The sequence below is a fragment of the Mesocricetus auratus genome, unplaced genomic scaffold (assembly GCF_017639785.1).
Source record: "Mesocricetus auratus isolate SY011 unplaced genomic scaffold, BCM_Maur_2.0 Super-Scaffold_6731, whole genome shotgun sequence".
Classification (NCBI taxonomy): domain Eukaryota; kingdom Metazoa; phylum Chordata; class Mammalia; order Rodentia; family Cricetidae; genus Mesocricetus; species Mesocricetus auratus.
The window spans coordinates 14504075-14524510 of record NW_024429185.1 but is presented as its reverse complement, the minus strand read 5'-3'; the positions used below and the strand labels follow the sequence as shown (position 1 = coordinate 14524510).

Below are 20436 nucleotides of genomic sequence, written 5' to 3'. Positions count from 1 at the left end.
TGCATTTACCAGTATAGTACCACAGGGTAAAACTTCTACCATAAAAAATAGTTTACCAGGAAAAAGTTAGTTATGCATAAAATAGTCCACACATACACTGCCTAATATCATCTGCCACCAGCCAACCTTAAAGACCATTCTGTGATCTGCAACCCTAAATTTTATTCTAATTTTATTTTTATAAACAAAGTTTTAGATTTATTTAAATGCTTATGTTTATCTGAGATAAATATGGCTACTTTAAAATTTTAACATTAATTATAATAAAATGACATACGGTACTATTTAATTTTAGAGATATCTGATTATTGTAGTTTAATACATTGGATATTATTCTGGGACAGTATCAAATATATACTGATTCTAAGCAACAGAATGGATAAACCTCTGTAAAATCAAACAGAAATGACCAGGGTGGCTACTTACACCAGAAAAGAGTAATATTGATTTTGCTTACTTTTGACATATAAAGTCTACCACCTATTGATCTTCAGCAATCCCCCATCAGTATTTCAAGTCAATCCTTCTCAATGTAACCCGCAAAGCATTCTTCTATATAACTTTTAAATGCTGTAATAAACACTGTGCTTTGTTGCAGATACAATTTCCAGAACAACACTTCAGCCTTGTGAGTTCAAGATGGGTTTTCTTCTGTGATGAAATAATAATACCAACACAAATAATCTATTGCTACTCTTTCTTGCAGCTATCATGTTAATTAAAGCACCTTTATGCAGTAAATTACAATATGGAAATATATATTCACAAATATATGAATATCTTCAAACCTCTTCCTCCTCATTTTATTCACATTGAGATGTGCTTTCCCATCCCTTCACTGTTAATTCCTTATTTGAACCAAATATAATTTAAGAATTCCAACACTCAGCAAATTTTACACCCTGCTTTATGAGCCAAACTGTGTTTTACCTAGATGGTAATCATTATATTGTGTCAGATTTTCTTTTGTACTGCTAGAGCAAATTGTTTCTGTGATTTTCAGACATGATAAAAAATCCTGAAATTGCAAGTAAAAATGTTTATTTGTGTCACTTGTAACTTGTAGTTTTTTTGAAGTCACACAAGCATACCCTGAAGAATGCTTCATACTGGTAAACAACAAAGCACAATACTATACTGAAATAGAAACACACTTTGGAGACTTACTTGAGTAACCCTCTGTTGTCATGTGCCTCTAACAACATAAGTTTCCAGGTTTATCATGCCTGGGAGTAGGGCTTGAGGCATTTTCCATGCGTTGTCTGATTTTCAATAAAATGCAATGTGAATTTCTTATTATCAGTGATACCTACTATGCTAGGAGCTTCTCATTATGTTCCTTTTGCAACTGGCCAACCTTTTTTTCCTGTAGTTGCAACACACATAAAACTTCATGATCAACTTTCTGATGGGATGAAAAAGAAGCCATCTCACCATCTCTCTCTTTTCACAATTATGGGAAATTACAGTTTCATACAAAATGCTACCAGTGCAGCTTACCTCTATCACTGAAGTCATCGACTAGAATGATTTCCACTATCAGACTCTCTGGGGTTCGGTTAATTATACTGTGTATGGTCCGTAGGAGTGAGGTCCAGCCTTCGTTGTGAAATGGAATAATGATGCTGGTGTTTGGCAGCCTTTCAAGGTACATCTTGTGCTTACAGCTGGGGGAAATAGGGAAAGAAAAAGATGTCCAATGTAACACTGTCAGCACAGATCACAATCTATTGTAGTCATTATGTCATAGATAATGATAAAATCATGGGTTTGCCTAATGTTTTTTCCAAACAGGAATTGTGAATTGTAATAGATATTCTCCCCAATCCTGAAACTTTACTTGCTCATTCTCACTCTAACTTTAAAAATATATTTTGTATCTGGGTGGCTCAAATATTTCAAGATGCTAAGATATTGCTCTCTTGATAAGATTGATGGATCTTGTGTATATGTGTGTATGTGTGTATTGTGTGCACACACATGACTGTGTGTGTTGTACATCTATGTGCATGTATGTATGTGGATGTATTTGTCTTTGTCTTACTGAATCTGGAATATATCCCAGTCCAGAGAGAGTGGCTGGCCAGTAAATCTCTGATCCACCTTTTCCCACACTTCCAGAACTAAGATTATTGGAAGGTACTACTGTGCCCAGCTATTTAGTGAGATCTGAACTCAGGACTGTCTTTATTCGTGTAAAGTAAGGGATTTATGCATTGAGCCATTACCACAAGTCACCGTAGTTTTATTTAGTAAAAATAAGTACAAATAAGTATAAATAACAACTATTTAAATAGTTTCAATGGAAGATATGATTAAGGTTTAAATGGAATTTGTGAACAATTTTACAAATTAACTTCTTAATAGTTCTATTGAATTATTTAGCTTTGACTGTGGTATATTTCATTCGTTTCATGATATTTATGACAAATTGAGAGAAGAAATTTCATACCTTAAATGAAAATTTAACTCTCAGTGACCATTTACTACTTATAACACACAAGATTTAATGTTCAAATGAAGTCAATGTTGCATTCCTCATGAAAACTTTAAAAAGAAAAGGTGAGTTTTCATTTCAACAGAGAGAAAGAAATAATTTTACTGTTTATCTTTATATGAACTACTAAATATAAAAGCCCATTATACTAAAACAATATTTACCTATCAAGTAGATTCAGATTGTTTAAATAATGGAAATTTGGGAAACCCATGTAAATTATGGTGATGTAGGAAAATTGAAACCTAGTAAAAATGTGCAATTTATTGAGGGGAACAAAAAAGAGACATATTGGCAATTTCTAATGGAACTAATGAGGCAGATGACTTTGTATGCTGGGTGTTGGTGGCACATGCCATTAATCCCAGCACTCAGGAGGCAGAGGCAGGCAGGTCACTGTGAGTTTGAAGCCAGACAAAGCAATACCAAGAAACCCTATCTCAAACAACAGCAAGAACAAAAAAGAAAGAAATGTTTTCAATAATATCAATCAGTATAAACTCAAATTATTGCCACATATGAAAAGTAAAACATCACTTTCTATGTATTCATTCAGGGATTTACTGAAGATTTTATATCAGCCAGAATACAAATTGGAAAACGTCTTACTATTGCTGTGGTGAATCCCCATGACTATAAGAAACCTAGGGAGAAAGTGTTTATTTCATTCACACAGCCATACAACAGTTCTCCTCAAAAGGAATGAAAGATGGAACTCAAGCAGGCTAGGAACCTAGAGTTAGGAGCTGATGCAGAGGTCATGGGATGGGTGCTGCTTACTGGTTTGCTCCCTCTGGCTGACTTACCCTGCTTTCTTACAAAACCCAGGACCACCATCTTAGGGATGATACCACCCACTAAGGGGTGGAGTGAGCTCCACCATTAAGAAGAGGTTCCCTTTTCTCATATGAATAACTTGTGTCAAGTTGACATAAAACTATCCAGTACAATTGACCCCTTTTCAAACTCACACATACACACACACACCACTGTAAAATCACAATCGTTCCTTTTTGTTCATCCCCAAGACCACACATTAATATAAACATCACAGCATAAAATATTTTACAAACCTTAAAATGTCCATGGTCTTACAAATTCACTTAAAAATTCAGCGTTGGGGGCTGGAGAGATTTCTCAGTGGTTCAGAGCATTGACTGCTCTTCCAGAGGACCTGGGTTCAATTCCCAGCACCCACATGACAGCTAATAACTGTCTGTAACTCCAAGAGCTGACACTCAGATATTCACACGTGCAGGCAAAACACCAATGCAAATAAAATGAAAGGAAAAGATTTCAAAAAAAAATAAATAAGCCTGCCAGGTGGTGGTGGCACACGCCTTTAATCCCAGCACTCGGGAGGCAGAGGCAGGTGGATCTCTGTGAGTTCGAGGCCAGGCTGGACCAACAGCCTCCAAAACAATACAGAGAAACCCTGTCTCGTAAAACAAAAAATAAAATAAAAATTTAAAAAATAAGCCTTTTAAAAAATCCCAAAGCCTCTTTTATTTTAACATCCAAACTCTCCTTTCTAAAATCAAAAGTCTCTCAGCTATGCTGTTCTAGTAAATAAAAAAAAGGTTAATACTGATGATCTTCTGGGATCCTCCAAGGGTCTTGGTTCACTTCTCAGGCTCAATCCTCTTCTGCAGCAAGCACAACTTTTCTAAGCATAGGTAGGGTCTGCTCCACAGCTGCTGCTGTTCTTGGTGGTCTTCCCATTGTACTGGCACCTCCAAAATGCTGGGGTCTCTTGCTGGTCTGCACTTTCACAAATAGCCTCTCCTAGGATCTCTTCCTGGTGCCAAACCTCAAACACTGTGATTTACCCACTTAATCCCTGGTATTCAACTGTTCCAGAGGCCGCACCTTCACCAGTGCCCTCCTGGCCTCTCATAGAGGGCAAACCTCAGCTGTGCTTTATAATTCCTTCATGCCTGCAAAATGCTTACACTATCAAATTCAGCTGCTAGAGTAAGGTATCAACTTGGCCACCTTTGCAAAATAGCTTCTGTCTGTTGACCATCAGGAAATATTTCTCAGATTTCACCTCAGGAGTGCTCAGTTCTTTTTAATCACTGGTAATTTCTCAGCTCCAGATAACCAACTTCAATTGTCCCAGTAAAGCAAAGGGTTCATTTCCGTGGTGCTGGTCTCTTAATTATCACAGCTGCTTCTTCAGCCCCAGCTGCCCAGAAAACCAGAAACTTAATTCAAAATAGAACATGCACAGCTCTGATAGTCTTTATGTAATTCTCAAACGTCGTTCCTGAACAGCACGAGGCAAGCCTCCATCCTTTTGTGCTTCTCTCAACACGACTCCAAATTCCCACAGAATAGCTCACCAATGTTTGAGCACTCAGTAGCTTTTCTTGCCCAAATTTGCCACGTCCTTCCATATTCCTCCTCTGAACATGGTCAGGCTGTCCTAACAACGCCTGACTCTCCATACCATTTCCATCTTAATTCAGGGTTATCTAAAACATCATGGCCAAAAGCAACTCCAGGAGGTAAAGTTTTATTTCATTTCAATTCCAATACAACAGTTCATCGGCAAAACCGTGAAGTCAGGGACTCAAGCAGGGCAGGAACCTGGAGGCAGGAGCTGATGCAGAGGTCATGGAGAGGACCTGCTTACTGGCTTGCTCTCCATGGATTGCTCAGCCTTATTGTGGGATTCCTTCCTGGGTCCCACCACTACTTTAGCCCCCAAATAACACACAGAATGCTATATTAATTATAAAGCTATTGGCCGTTTGCTATGATTTATTATCGGCTAGCTCTGACTTAATCACTAACCCATAACTGTTAACCTAAGTATTTCCATGTGGTCTTCTCTTCCCAGATAAAGGGTGCAGATCTCTTACTCCTTTGGAGTCCTACATTGTGACTGACTCTTCCTCTTTTTCTCAGAATTCTCCTCAACTCCTAGCCCCCCCCATCTTGCTTCCCTATTGGCCAACAGTGCTTTATTCAACAACCAATAAGATAAACACATACACATAAGGACTTCCCCTATCACAGTCTGCTTCCTTGTCAAAGCCAGGACCACCAGCACAGGTATGGCACCACCTATAATGGTCTAGGACCATCCTCATCAACTGATAATTTAAACAAACACCCTACAAGACTTCCCTACGGACCAGTCTTAAGAGGTATTTTCTTAATTGATGTTTCCTTGTCTTGAATGACTTTAGACTGTGTCAGATTGACATAAAAATATACAGTACAGAAAACAATGAGTGAAATGCAGTAACTTTAGGACACTCACAATAATGTAAGAAATGCTGTATGAGAAAAATGTAACTTTTGTAATAAAATGTATAGTACAAATATTTAATTACATACTATAGGCTAAGACAAGCTGAACCTTGAAGCAATTTGGAATGGCTTCTTGAATTACAAATATTCTAGCTTGATTTTCTACATCTGTGATAAACCAGAGACTAAAGGCAACTGAGAGAAAAAAGCACTTGTTTGCTTTACACAGCCCATCTCCACGGTAACAAAGGCAGGAACTAAAGCCATGAACTTAGAGGCAGGAAGTGAGGTGGGGACCGTGGAGAAAAGCTCTTACTGCTTTGCTTTACATGGTTTACTTCCATTGCTTTCTTCTACAATCCTGCCCTGGGCTGGCACTGTCCACAGTGGGCTGAGCTCTTCCATATTAATCATTAATCGATAAAATGTGACAGCCGAGCAGTGGTGAAACAAACCTTTAAACCCAGCATTTGGGAGGCAGAGACAGGTGGATCTAAGATTTCAAGGCCAGCCTGATCTACAGAGCGAGTGCCAGGACAGGCTCCAAAGCTACACAGAGAAACCCTGTCTTTAAAAAAAGAACAAAAAAGAAAAAAGAAAATGTGACATATACCTGCCAATATGCCAATCTAAGGGAAAAAATCCTCACCTGACTTTCCCTCTTCCTAATTTCTGTTTATTTTAGAAAAGCTAACAAGCACAATTAAAAGTTGAATATGTCCGATAGAAGGTACATTTTCATGGTTCAAGGTATATTTTCAAATAGATCTGTCATGATTTTGTACTTGGAAGAAGGAGACAGGGAGAACTCTCATGTTTTTTGAACATAGCAACTGATTTAATGACCTAGGTAATGATGGAAGAACAAGGTATCATCTTCACATTTAATCATCTTATGAATAGGATAGAGCTATTAGGTTCAGCGTGGCCAGTGAAGGTAATGTCTTGTAATCAGATAACCACATTATTCTGTATGTATTACACAACTGTCATCTACCAGTCACCTATCGGGTATTTGTATAATCAGGCTCTCCACATATACATCCCCCTACATCTGTGTGTAGTTTAAGATGAGGGTCTACGTTTGTAGAGTCTGGAGATGAAGTGCAGTGGCAGGCTGCTAACTTAGCATGCGTGAGACCTTCAGTTCAAGTTCAATGTCAGTAGAAAAGACAATTATGGAAAGAGATCTGTGGCTGGTGGATCTTAAACACTGCCAGTACACTTCAAATAAGTCTTCAGCACTCTCAATATAAACCATGTGTTCTACTAAAATGTCAATGATCCAAATACATCCAAATATATCTATTCATCGTGGGAGACAAGATGTTCTGAGAAGAATGAATAACCTCTCAAACATGAATCAACTAACAAAGAAAGGAGAGCTAGAGAATTAGCAAACTTCTAATGGGATAGCTCTAAAGCCCATTCAGTTTCACTCTCAGGGTTGACTCTTGGTCGCCTCTCCAGTGAGGAGCTTCTTGATAACACACTGGATTTCCTAACTTCATGGCCCCCATCCGAGCTCCACGAGTTTCTATGATTATTTTACATGGAAGGACAGTTCTAAAACTGTTGTAGTCTTTTTTGGGGGTTCTCAGATCTTCTCCTATCATGAATTTAATCCTTGACATATTAAATCACACTCTATTTAGGAATGGTAGTCCTTGATTATGAAATGATTAAAATATTAAACAGCACTTATTTTGCTGTACTTATTTTCTCAGCCGGTAAATCCTGAGGTTTCAGGAATTAGGAGAATAGTGAATGTGTCCCAGATGTTAAGCACAGAACTCTTATATTGGTGAATTTTGATTGCGCTTTGATTTGATTATAACTTCCCTGGTTATTTCCTCTTGAAGTAAGAAATTATTTAACTGATTTTTGTTGGTGTTTTTTTATAGGAACCCACAGTTAAGATACCCCGGCTGTAGAGAGACTGTAGATATTTAGAGGGACTTGGTTTATGAAGAGACTGTAAATATTTTAGAGAGACTGTCCTTTAGAAGTGTTTGGAGGTTTAAAGCCTGTGAGACTCTAAATGATTTGTATTGTGGTATTAATATTAACATACCATCCTGGGGACAAATGAGAAAGGTAAGACTCTAGTTGAATAGTTATATGTTTCTGTGATGGCTCATTTTATGCCAAGTTGACACAAGACAGAGTATTCGGGAAGAGGATTCTTGGCTGATGGCTAGGTTAGTGGTCCTCAATGCTATAAGAAAGTAGTAGAGCAAGCCATGAAAATCAAGCCATAAATCAGCATCCTTCATGTCCTCTGCATGAGCTCCTGCCTCCAGGTTCCTGCTGTGTTTGTGTTCCTGCCCTGACTGCCCTCAGCAGTGGAGAGTGACCGAGGAATTGTAAGCTGAAATAAACCATTTCTTCACCAAGTTGCTTTTGATTATCATATTTTATCACAGCAATAGACACCCTCACTAAGATGAAAAGCATCTATAAAACTCCCTCATTTTCATAATGTGCTATGACACATTAAATTAGATAATCTCTACGAAGCACTTAGGGTAGTACTGGTTCTGATCCTAGATAAGGGTTTCTTGACCCTATCTTTATTATTACAGACATGCTTACTATTTTAATTGTTTTTCTCTTACCTGTCAAATTCTGTACAGAATGAGGAAGGGAAGTCAGAGAGACATGGGGACAGAATAAAGGCTAGTGGGAGACACTCAGGATAGAAAGGGAAAAAAGAATAAACTACATTCTCTTCCCTTAAGGGTTCACAGACCAGTGGACAGACACAATAGATGACTGGACTCGAATGAGACAAGTGACATAATAAATAGCACACAGGCAGCCGGAGCCTGAAGGAAGTGTGACTGAGTTTGTCTGAATGGATTAGGGAAGCCTTCAGAGATGGGTATGTATGCTGAAAACAGATCATATACTATCTCAGAAGAGATTCTAAGGAATTTGGACATTACCCTCTAGTCAATATTGTTAATCATGAGGAAGACAAGACCATGTTTACACATCCTTCTGACTACAGGGCAGATGGTACTTTGGAGATGGGAGAGATCAGGCACAGGATTATGGATTATAATAGTTTCGACAAAACAATAAAAACAGCAACAAGCAAAAGCCAAGAGGCTGTGAATTGGACTTTCTATTCTAAAGAGAAGCAGTGTCTGTAATAGTATTTAATCCAATGGAACTATATTCAGATATCTTAGTCATTTTTAAATATAAGCTGCTTGACAGAAGATGGAATTCACTGCTGAACAAGAATGTTGGATTTAAGAAGTTGTGATGTAAATGACTGTTCCTCAGCATTGCTAAACATCCAGCAGCATTTCTAGCTTTCCTATGAATCTCATTCTGTGTGTCAGGTTGGGATCAGAATGGAAATTTGTTAAATAAGAAGACAGCATATAACTATGGAATGGTGTTTAAGAACTAGGTAAAAGAGCATCAGACTAAGGGTCAGTGCTACAGCACATGTCCAATATGAATAAGCTTCTGAGTTTGTTGCCAAGGTCTGTAATACATATACATTAAAAAGCTATTAAAACCACATTAAATAGAAACAAATTTAGTTTATGCTTACAAACATTTAGCAAATTTATAAACACAAGAAAATCAGAACAATTGAAAAGATTTGTTGGGATAGATTTGCAGAAATGTGGATAAAATATCTTTAATTATTTGACTTCATTTTAATGTGTTGTTTTCAAAATGAAATTAAGAGTCAAGAATGGTTTAGAAATGGGGACATCTTTTTGTTAAACAACACTTACATAATTGGATAAAACGTTTACTTTAAAATTTTTAAATGTGCCAGGAATAGTAGAAGAATTTAAATTCTTTAAAATTTTAGTTGAGAAAAAGAGTGTTGAAGACACTTAAAAAGCTGACAAAACTAGAAATTAGTCTGCAAATCTTCTGCTAAGCCTTTCACAGCAATGCAAATGAATGTCAATGCTAAATTTCTCACTCTCTGATGTTTTCCTAAAACAAAATACACAAATATTTTTGATAGTTTTATATTGGTCTTTCGAAAGTAAGAGATTTTTAAAAGAGTAAATGAAGTAACAGCATTGTTTACTTTAAAATGTATTCAACAATCATCCCATTCATCGTTATACTAACATAGCTTTCTTATTTTATTGCTTTCACAGGAATAGCCATTGGTTCCATAATAGGGAGGCAGGAAAACAAAGTTTAGTAACAAATACATGTAATAACTAAACACTGGGTAAGAGGGCTTGCTGAACAAGTCTGAGGATCCTAGTTCAGATACTCAGCATCCATGGAAAACGCTGATGGTAGATAGCTTCCCTTCTCAAAAGAACATGGCAAAGAGTGATTGAGAACATAGTGTATTTTCCTCTGGCCTCTGCATAAGCCATCACAGGTGTAGTCATCCAAAAAACCATGTGAGCACATACACCCCACATGCATACGCCATCCACCCGCACTCAAACATATACCCATGTATGTGTATTTACTTGTTAACACTCATTTCAGATGTTTGGTGTTTCTTGAAACAGGGTCTCAAACTATTACTCACTTTGCCCTGGAACCAACTGCTTAACATAGGATGATCAACAGCCCTAAGATTATTGAAATCTTTTTAGACACTTTACTATCACTTAAGAATCCTTCTTATTACTGTGGCTGTGCATTTATATTTAATTTTGGTAACAAAGTCAAAACTCCCCTTCTCCTACAAACTTAAATTCTGTGATAACAGACTTTAAGAACAAGTTTTAAGTTTATCCAGAGTATGGTCTTAAGTTTTCTACCGTTTAGGACTGTGTTAATCAAGAGTGATATTAAAGAAGTAACCCCTATATACCATTGTTAAAAATCAACACATTTAAATAATAAATACTATTTCTGTCTTCCATTACCAGTCTAAAACTCTATTGTTGGAAGAGGGTGTCTGCTTACTACAAAAAGTTAAACCAGGTAACATTTTGAGAACTGCCCATCATTGCTACAGATGTAAATAAAAACATGGATGACCTTCAAACTGGTAGTTAAATAGTCTGTCATAAAGTGACATGTTGTTTTCTACTCACAGCTCATTGGTCTTAACTAGTCACAGAACAGCAATGTATGGGATAGACATTCATACACAGTTTGGTAGATCTTTTTGGCAGATGACAGCAATAATCACTACCAATTTCACCTTTGCCTCCTTTCAAAGTAATCATAGAAAATGAAATGAAATTGCTTGTTAGATTATTCATGTAAAAATGTCAATTTCTTCATAGACAAAATTCATATACTATTTAAGCCCCCCATCAATAGAAGCAAAGTAATACAGGAAACATAGAGCTTAAGACTCTAAAAAATAACACCTAGTTTAACCCCTCATTTAATTGGGTATTAGGAGCTAAAATTGTTAGGGAGCTGAGTATAAAGTAGCTTGTAGTTTAATTGGAAATTTTGAATGGGGAAATACTTGACACAAGGGTGAGGGATTGTCTCTCACCTGTACAATTCTTTCTTTAAAGTAGGTCCACAATCTGACACTAATGCACAAACTGACTTACTGGAGCCCATTCTATATGGAGAGATACCTTACCCATCGAAACACAGGGGTGTAGGGGTGGAGATGTGCCTTGGTCTTGCCTCAACTAGATGATGGGACAGACTTAGTAAACTGAATTCCTAAAGGAGGCTTTACCCTCTCTGTGGAGCAGATGGGATGAGGGGAAGAGCACGAGGAGAGGAAGGAGAGGAGGGAAGGGAACTGGGATTGGAATGTAAAAAGTAAATCAATTAAAAATGCATAAAAATGTTTGTGGCTCTCACAGCAAGACTAAAAAAGTCAAAGATGAGAGTCCATTCTGCTTTATTTCCAAGTCTCCTTCACTTTGGAGAATCACAGGCCTTTTAAAGCATCTTATTGAAATCACATCCATACCCATTAAATTGTATAAATTCTGCCATTATTTAAGGAATGATGGGCAAGTACTTTATTTAAGTAAAAACTATAAGTTGAGAAAGAAAACAGGTACTGTGATAGTTAGGTTTCTTTGGTTGTGACAAAACACCATGGTCAAAAACAAGTTGGGGAGAAAAAAGTTTACTTCAGTTTACGGTTTAAAAAAGACGTTCAGGTTGGAAACTGAGCTGGGACCTGGAGGCAGGAACTCAAATAGAGAACATGGAGAAACACGACTCACTGGCTTGTGTCTCCTGTTTCCTCATCTATCTTTTTTATACTACCCAGGACCACCTTCCCAGGGATGAAACTGTCCAACCCTATAGCATCCCAAATTAATCATTAATCAAAATATGCCCTTCAGACTTTCCTACAGGTAATATAATAAAAACATTTTCTCAATTAAACACCTTCTTCCCAAAAATATTTATGTTTGTGTCAAGTTGATAATAAACAATCAACACTTTCTATCACTCTTGAACATGTTTGAAAATAAAACATTCAGTAACATGTATAGGAAACACTGGTCAAACTAGAAAGGTGATGGTCTAGTATATCAATTCAAGTCCTGTGTTATATTTTACTTTCACTGTAGGAAATGATCTAATATAGTCCACTCAGGGACAGAAGTTTATGTTGGCATAGGTTCAGGGGCTGGAGTTCCTTGTTGGATGGCTCTCTTGCTTTTAGCCTGGAGTAACAAAGTATCGTAAAATGGTTCTACTATTTTTGAGGTTGGATAGTACATCATGTTGTGACTGGGGAATGGCAAAGATACTTGCCTAATGGTAGCTCAGTTGCAGAAGAGACTAAAGAAGGATCCAAGACTTCACTTTTCCTTTCAAGGACGTGTCCTCAGTGACTTTCCTTCATCTACTAGGCTACATTTCTTTAAGGTATATCTGCCACTCAACAGTGCCACAAGTTGCTTACCTAACTTTTTTGTAACCTTGGCCTTTGGGAATACTTATTCAAACTATTGCTAGCTCTGAGAGTCACTAACACTACACTATGACTAGCAAAATAATAGGAAAAGTATCAGCTCTAGCAACATCCCTTTACTGACTTTGTGTATTTGAATACACATATACTATACCCTTTTCTTTAATTTGATACTCTTATTAACCAAATACAGTAACAGAGATGAATTTATCATTGAATTTGCACCCGCTAATTCGGGTACTTTGGGTGCCTGTGTAGCATGGTGCTAGTGTATAGATCTGTCCTCATATGTGCCTGTAAGGTGCATCTATTGATGCTCATACTCATGGATGCAGATATCCAAAGAGGATATCTTACGTCCCACTCAACCACTCTAAGCTTTATCTCTTTGAGAAAGATTTGGAGACCCTATCACTTTTCACATGTGAACTGAGTGTCTGAACTCAGGTCATGTTTGTGCAGCAAACACTCTTATTCATCGAGCAATCTCCTCAGCCCCCACACCAGAATTTTAAAGATGAAATAATGGTATTCAAGATATGGAATACCACTGAGAAAAAAGCAGTGACCCTTTAGAAATAAATGCACTTCTCCTTTCTTACTTCATAGGCAAAGACTTCCCATAATGATGTGGTTAGAGGGATTACAGGCAGAGCCAAGTAATTTACATGAAAGGAAAAAGAATAGCATGGAGGGTTGAGGTACAAGAGAGAGCCATTTTGTACAATGAATACATAATAACTACACATCAAAAAGAAAAGGAATATGGTTATAAGTATCTGGGGAAATGAAAAGTAGCTAGGGTTCACAGGATAGAGTCCTCTGAAGATCAGAGTTGACAGTATTTCTGAGATGTTCTAGTTGGGTTTCTGTTGATGTGATAAACACCAAGATAAAAACTAACTTGGAGATAAAAGGGCTCATTGTAACTTACAGGTTTTAGTAAGGGAAGCCAAATCATGAACTCAAGGTACAAACTTGAAGAAGAAATCAATAGAGGAACATTGCTTACTGTCTTAGTTCCTTTGGTTTGCTCAATCGCCACTTTACACAGGCCAAACCCACTTTGTAGGGCTATCATTGCCCTAGGTGGGCTGGTCCCTCCTACATCAATTCACAATTAAGAAAATTCCTCATAGACATGGCCACATAGCAATGTAAGACAATTCTTTGGGTGAGGATCCCCCAAAATATATGACTCAACCAAACTGACAGCAGAAGCTAACTATGACAGGAGGTCATAAAAGCCAGCTATTCTTCAGCTAGATGTTTGTTAATGCATATTAATAAAGCAATACCATTTACTTAGTGAATGAAACACCACAAGGAATCAGAGTGAAGGGTACCTATGATGTAATCAAGGGATGAAATAACTCCCTGAGAATTGGAAAAAGGATAGAAAGACTTAGAAGAACTCTGTCTCAACAAGGCAGTGGGTTAGCTCTAGTCCAAAAGCAGCTCTGATACGGCCCTGCCAAAGCTTAAAAGCAAGACTCAGTATCGTTAAAGTATCTCCAAGCATGTTAGATATGTCACTCAACACAATTCAGTAGCATTTACAATAACAAAATACTCTGTGCTTTACAAAGTCAAACAAACACTCTGAATAACAGCACATCACTATATATCTTTCTCAAAACTTATTTCATTGCGAGGGTAATTGCTATAGTCACCAAAACATTTACTTGTAGAAGCCATATAAATTTAAGTACAAGATTGTTTTAAATATCCTGTATAGGTAGAGATCTCATGTACCTGCAGCACTGACCATGTTATGAAGTTGAATATTGTCATTCTAAGGTCTGTAAAGAATTGTGTTGAAATTTTGATGAGGATTGCTTTGAAACTGTAGATTGCTTTTGGTACCATGACCATTTTTACAATGTTAATACTACCCAATCCCTAAGTATGGGATATCTTTCCAACTCCTGATAACTTCTCCAATTATTTTCTTCAAAATCTTGAAGTACTTGTCATACAGGTCATTCACTTGCTTGGTTAGTTACCCTATTGTTTGTGGCTATTGTGAAGGGTATTCTTTCCCTGATTTCTTTCTTCACCCTGTTATCTTGTCTATATAAGAAAGCTACTGATTTATTTAGCTATTTTTTTTTATCCAGCACTGCAATAAAAGGCGAGTCATTTCTCTGGTTTGAGGCCTCTAGCTTCTGCTAAGCTATTGATACTGTGTCCTAACTGGGACTCCTCTTTGAATATCCTGTTGTTACTTCATGTCCTGGAGATTCTGCAGCCTTGGGTCTGCAGGACTGGCTGTTCACATGCTCCAACAGATCATGCATGAGGTGGGCTAAATTATAGGCCCTGTTCTGTGCCTGGGTGGTCACAGGGTTGCTCAGACTGCCAACTCTCCCCCAACCTCACCATCTGAATGAGCTCTCCAGCACTTGCCTGGCTAGTTCACCCATGGCCAGCTCTGTGGAGGTGGAGGAGGCACTCTCTCTGGCTGTAGCTGGTAAGGGGTAGGGATAACTCTTCCTCCTGTCATAGGCAACAATCTGGGACATCTCTCCTTCTTTCAAGCCACCCTATGGCAGATGAGGGGCAGGGTCAGATACAATCTCTCTGTGGGAATATGGCAGGAGACTGAAATAATCTAGTTACATCCACAGTCAAGAGCAGAGAGCATTGAATTAGTGTACGCAGGCTAGTGTTGAGCACATGCTCCCCACTATTGTATAATTTGGTTCACTTGCTCAGGAAATAGTGCCACCCATAGTAGGCAAGTCCTCCTATTATCTAGCTGACACACACAGGTATGTCTGTAGGTCAACATAAATAATCCTTCACTGAGATCCCCTTTCCAGATGGTTATAGATTGTGTCAAGTTGATAACTAAAACTAAGCACCAGAAAACAAAGACATTTAATTATAACAAAGTAATTATTTAAATTCATGTATATGCATTGTCTTCAGCAAATTATATTCCAAATTATTAGTTACATAATGAATTTATTATCTCCTAGTTATGAAAGAAAAACTTTTTCAAATCATCGTCCTTTATAACAAGGCAGTCAAAGTAACTGCATGTAGTAGAATTCGAGTTTACTAAACAAGAATTGACAGAATAGCCAACGTTGTTTGGATTAGTATGTAAGCCAGGTTTCCATCACTGTAGCAAAGTGCCTGAGATAAACAACTTACATTTAAGTTTCTCTTGGTTCACAGCTTTAGAGATTTCAGTTCACAGACTATTGGTCTTACTGCTTTGGGACATCATAGTACATGGTGGATATGAGTGTTAAATGAGGTTTTTCATTCTATGGCATTTAGGGATTATGGGGAGAGGAGTGCTAGGACCTCAGCAGCTCTTTCTAGGACATCCTCCTGATGATTAGGCCCTACCTTATCCATCCGGAGACCTTTGAAGATTTCATTTCTCACAGTTATAAGCTATTTATTTGACTTTTACTATAAGTGGATCAGAAAAGTTCAGAAGGCTAAGGGAAAAATCTTTATTTTCTTGAACCTTTTGTCATTGCTCCTTCACTACCTGTTTTGGTTCAGCTACAGGTCTCTGTGCCCTATGCTCAATAATAGTAGAGGAAAATGTCAACATGACATCTGGATAGTGACAAGTATATTATGGAACTAATCTGTATAAGTCATTTCCAGGCACCAATTTACATAGTAATTGTCTTAATGTCAGCATATTCAATTTTCAATGACTGGTTTTAGTCACTCCATTTTCTGTTCCAATCTTTCCATGTCAACTGGATTTGATAAAGTAATGATAACTGGCAATTTATTTTGCCTATGACAGGTCAGAAAAACTAGTGTTGACTGCCGTGTGTGTGTATTTGAATACAAGGGGGTCATCACTACTTGTTTACCATTTACCTCATATTTATTCGATCTTATGAATGTTTTGAATAAAAACATGTTATTTAGAAAAATTAAAATGTTGATTGTAATCTTTTTATGCTTATACTAAGGAACAACAGAATGTATACATGCTCATTAGCTATCCATCTGTATATTCATAGTCAATATGAAAGTGACTATATCTAGTTAAACAATAATAATGTGAGGCTGATATTTTATGAACCATATTTTTTATAGAAATAAACTGTTAAAAATAAAAATCCAAGTAATTATTTTTGTGAAGACATGAACCTGCTGAGTACTTTAAAGGATGATCTTCCTTAGTTCTTAAGGCTCAGAGTTGCTACCTTTGATGAACATTTCAGAAAGCCGGGAATAAATGCATGCATGCCAATTGTAAGTCTATCCAGATATTTCAACTAAGGAACCCACATGGGATTGACCTGGGATCTCTACTTATGTGTGACATTGTGTAACTTGGTCTATTTATAGAACTTCTAGTTGTGGGACCAGGACCTGTCCCTAATGTTTAGAGCTGGATCTTGGGAGCCTATTCCTCATATGAGGTTGCCTTGCCCAGCCTGAATACTTGATATGCCAGGCTTTGTTGACACCTATGAGGCCTGCCCCACTCTAAACAGAAACAGAAGAGTGGATCGGGTGGGACAGAGTGGATGGGGGGAGTGAGAAAGGAAGGAGAGGAGGAAGGGGAACTGCACTCAGGATGTAAAATAAATGAAAAAATTTAATTAGTATAAAGAAGACTGAGGGTGATTTTTGAAGGCACAATTTATATGTCATGCAATTCATTGTTTTAATATTCCATATGTAAATTCAGTATATTTAGTATATACATAGACTTTTATAACTAGCTGACAATCATTTTTAGTGTGAATTCATGACTACAGATAGGAACTCCATCCATATATCAATAGTCATCGACCCCTCTTGATGGCCATGTCAGAGGAGCAGCAGATGACAATTGAAGTACAGGTGTTGGTCCACCATGAGGAACATCCCTGATGGGTGAATCCCCAATGGGCAAGGACCCAAACCAATTACTCTAGAATGTCTTTGCATTGGCTGTGTCTATTTGTTTGCTGCTGCCATCTTTCTCTGGTGTCTGTCATGGTGTGAATGGGTGAATAAGCAGCTCAATTATTATTAGCTGACATACTGTCCTTGTTAGGGTTAGTTGATGATCAAAAGTGTTAAGTAATTCCTTATACCCATTTCTGCCCTAGTCTTCTGACACACACACACACACACACACACACACACACACACACACACACACACTGATTAGATTAGTGGGTATGCATCCTAAAGATTTAAAGTACAGCTTACTGATTATTTTTCATATTTAAAAGTTTAGGTTTGTGAGTCCTTTAAGACTCCTTATAAGATTACCTTTCAAGATAAGTAATAAAAGATAAGCAATAAAGTAATTGGTCCTTTCATTGTAACTGGAAAATGCAGGCTGCCAGTAAAACACCTGGCTGAGGAAAATAACTTGCTTGCCCACATGGTTAATCTATAACAAGTTGCTTGGGTATGAATGCACATGGGTTCTTGGGAACAATTTGTTTTTTCACCTGTAATACCTAAAAGTTCAGTCATGTACAGGCTATAGAAAACGGGTTGTTTTTTACTCGTATTTATTGTAATCATTTACTTGAAAAATAGAATGTCACCACATTGTAATTTTTATATTGCCTGAAATATTTTGCTGGGGTAACATAAGCTTTAAGGGGAAAAATAGAAAGTAGGAGAAGGAAAGCATCAAGAGAAACAGAAGGGACATTTCTGGATAGAAATAAAATAAGAGAAGAAGTATTCAGAATTATAAAGAAGGAAGCCATCAAGAGAGAGTGTGAGTGTTTATATTCCCTAACCCCCTCAGATAAAATGACATAGTACTTGCCAACTCTGGGATTCTCTTTGAGCCCTAGTCTACTGGAGACTGTCCCCCAGGAAGCCATAGCACCCTCCCTTCATCCAGAGCCCCAGGCAACCAGTTTATTTCTGCTTTCCAGATTTCCATTTAATGAAAATACACGTGAATGTAAACATACTCTGGGAGGAATTAGTGATTCCCCGTTTCACTTGTCAAAATGCTTCCAATGTTAACATTGTATCAAGCTGTAGAATCAACATCTATTAACACCTCTTAATGACCGAATAATTTTGTTTTATGGTTTCTTAATCCATTCATCAGCAGGTGACCATTTGGGTGGACACTTCATTTCTACTGTAATTAAAAAATTATCTAAATGTTTTTTTCTGAACATTTTTCATTTTCCAATCTAGAGTTAGAAGTGTTTGCTATTCTATTAAACTTGGTGTTTAACTGTTTTAGAAACTGCCAGACTGCTCTAAAGTTTCTCTGTTATGTATTAATAAGTCTTACATTCATTTTCTGTTGATTTTTATTCATGGTCTTAGGTATGGGCATGCTTACTCTTTCTATTTTGTATCTAGTTGTCTTGCTAACATTTGTTGAAAGGCTATATTTTCCCATTTTGTGTGGTTGGTACTTTACAAAAATTAATAGACCTTAGGCATATAGGGCTGTTTTTGAATCTTCTGTTTTATTCCATTGGTTTGTAAGTCTATTTATTTACTAGTTATACATTGTCTTGACTACTATCATCTTACAAAAGAACTTGAAATAAGGAATTATGCATCTTCTCATTTTGTTCATCTTCAGGATTGTTCTTGCCAAATAAATATATGTTAAACAATATACATTCTTCAATGTACCTTAACAAAAAGTAAAATGATATTCCACAGAAAATACTTCTGAGTGATATATGTGATATGAAAAGTGTAACTAATATATATATATATATATATACATATAAGGCAATTTACAATTTAATAATTTGGTCTCTCATATGTCTAATTGGGTTTAGAATAAGCTTGCCACAGATGACTCTAATATGTTGTTGACTTAATAATGCATGCCTTCTACATTGTGAACATGGACTGTTCTTTAATTAATTTTAATGCTTTGGTTTCAAAATGTAAAGTGTACAGTCCTTTGTTGAATATAGTCTATCTTTCTGAGTTTAACATCTTTTACAATATCATGATGGACCTTATTATGAAATAGGACAATTTCGTTATTCTTTGTGGTTGAATAGCACTCCATCGTGGGTGTACCACCTTAACCTTCCCCATTCATGTAATGATGGGTACTCATTTACTTGCCTATCATGAAAAGTGTTATAATAAACACTGTTATGTGAGTTGATGTATTGATTCCCATGGGCATTCACCAAGACGAGTTGCAGGTGTGTCACATGGTAGTTCCAAATTTAGTATTCTAAGCAGCCACTATTCTATTTTTTATATTGGCTGCACACTGATTTATATTTTCAGTAATGATGCCCAAGAGTTCTTTTACATGCTCTCCTCACCTGAATTTATATTTTGAATTTTTATTATCTATACAAAGTCAAAATAGGATCTCTATTAAGTTTTGATTTGCATTTCTCATTATTTAAATACGTTGATACTTTCTATAATATGAATGTTTATTGGAGCACTGTACATATGATTGGAAACTTACAAGCTTGCGAGAGAAAAGCTTTTAAAAATAAGGGCTTTAGTTGAATGTTTATTGGAGCACTGGATATATTATTGGAAACTTACAAGCTTGTGAGAACAAAAGTTTTTAAAGATAAGGGCTTTAGCTTAATAAAAGGATTAGTCTCCTGATAGGTACCAACTACAAAGTCATTACTGGGAGGTGTTACAATTTGGATGTTGGGGCAAAACTGGGGAAAGTAGGTCACTGAGCATGGCCTGAGAAAGCTACATCTTGTCCCCTAACCATTTTTCTCTTTCTCTGTGTTTGTGTCCACCTTAAGATGAGCTGTCATTCTCTACATGCTCTCCTTAGGCCTACAGGAATGGAACCAGGCAATGATCACTGAAACCTGTGGCCAAAATACTTTATCCTTATTGT

The 20436-nt window shown here is 37.0% G+C and overlaps 1 protein-coding gene across 1 annotated transcript in view; it reads right to left on the bottom strand.

Annotated features, from left to right (window-relative positions):
• The window catches only part of Galntl6 (polypeptide N-acetylgalactosaminyltransferase like 6), a 1054334-nt gene that overhangs the window by 565114 nt on the left and 468784 nt on the right, over window positions 1-20436 (bottom strand). Inside the window, exon 4 of the mRNA XM_005075157.4 lies at window positions 1501-1667. Coding sequence (XP_005075214.2) covers window positions 1501-1667 — 167 coding nt within the window. The remainder of the gene's footprint in view (window positions 1-1500; window positions 1668-20436) is intronic.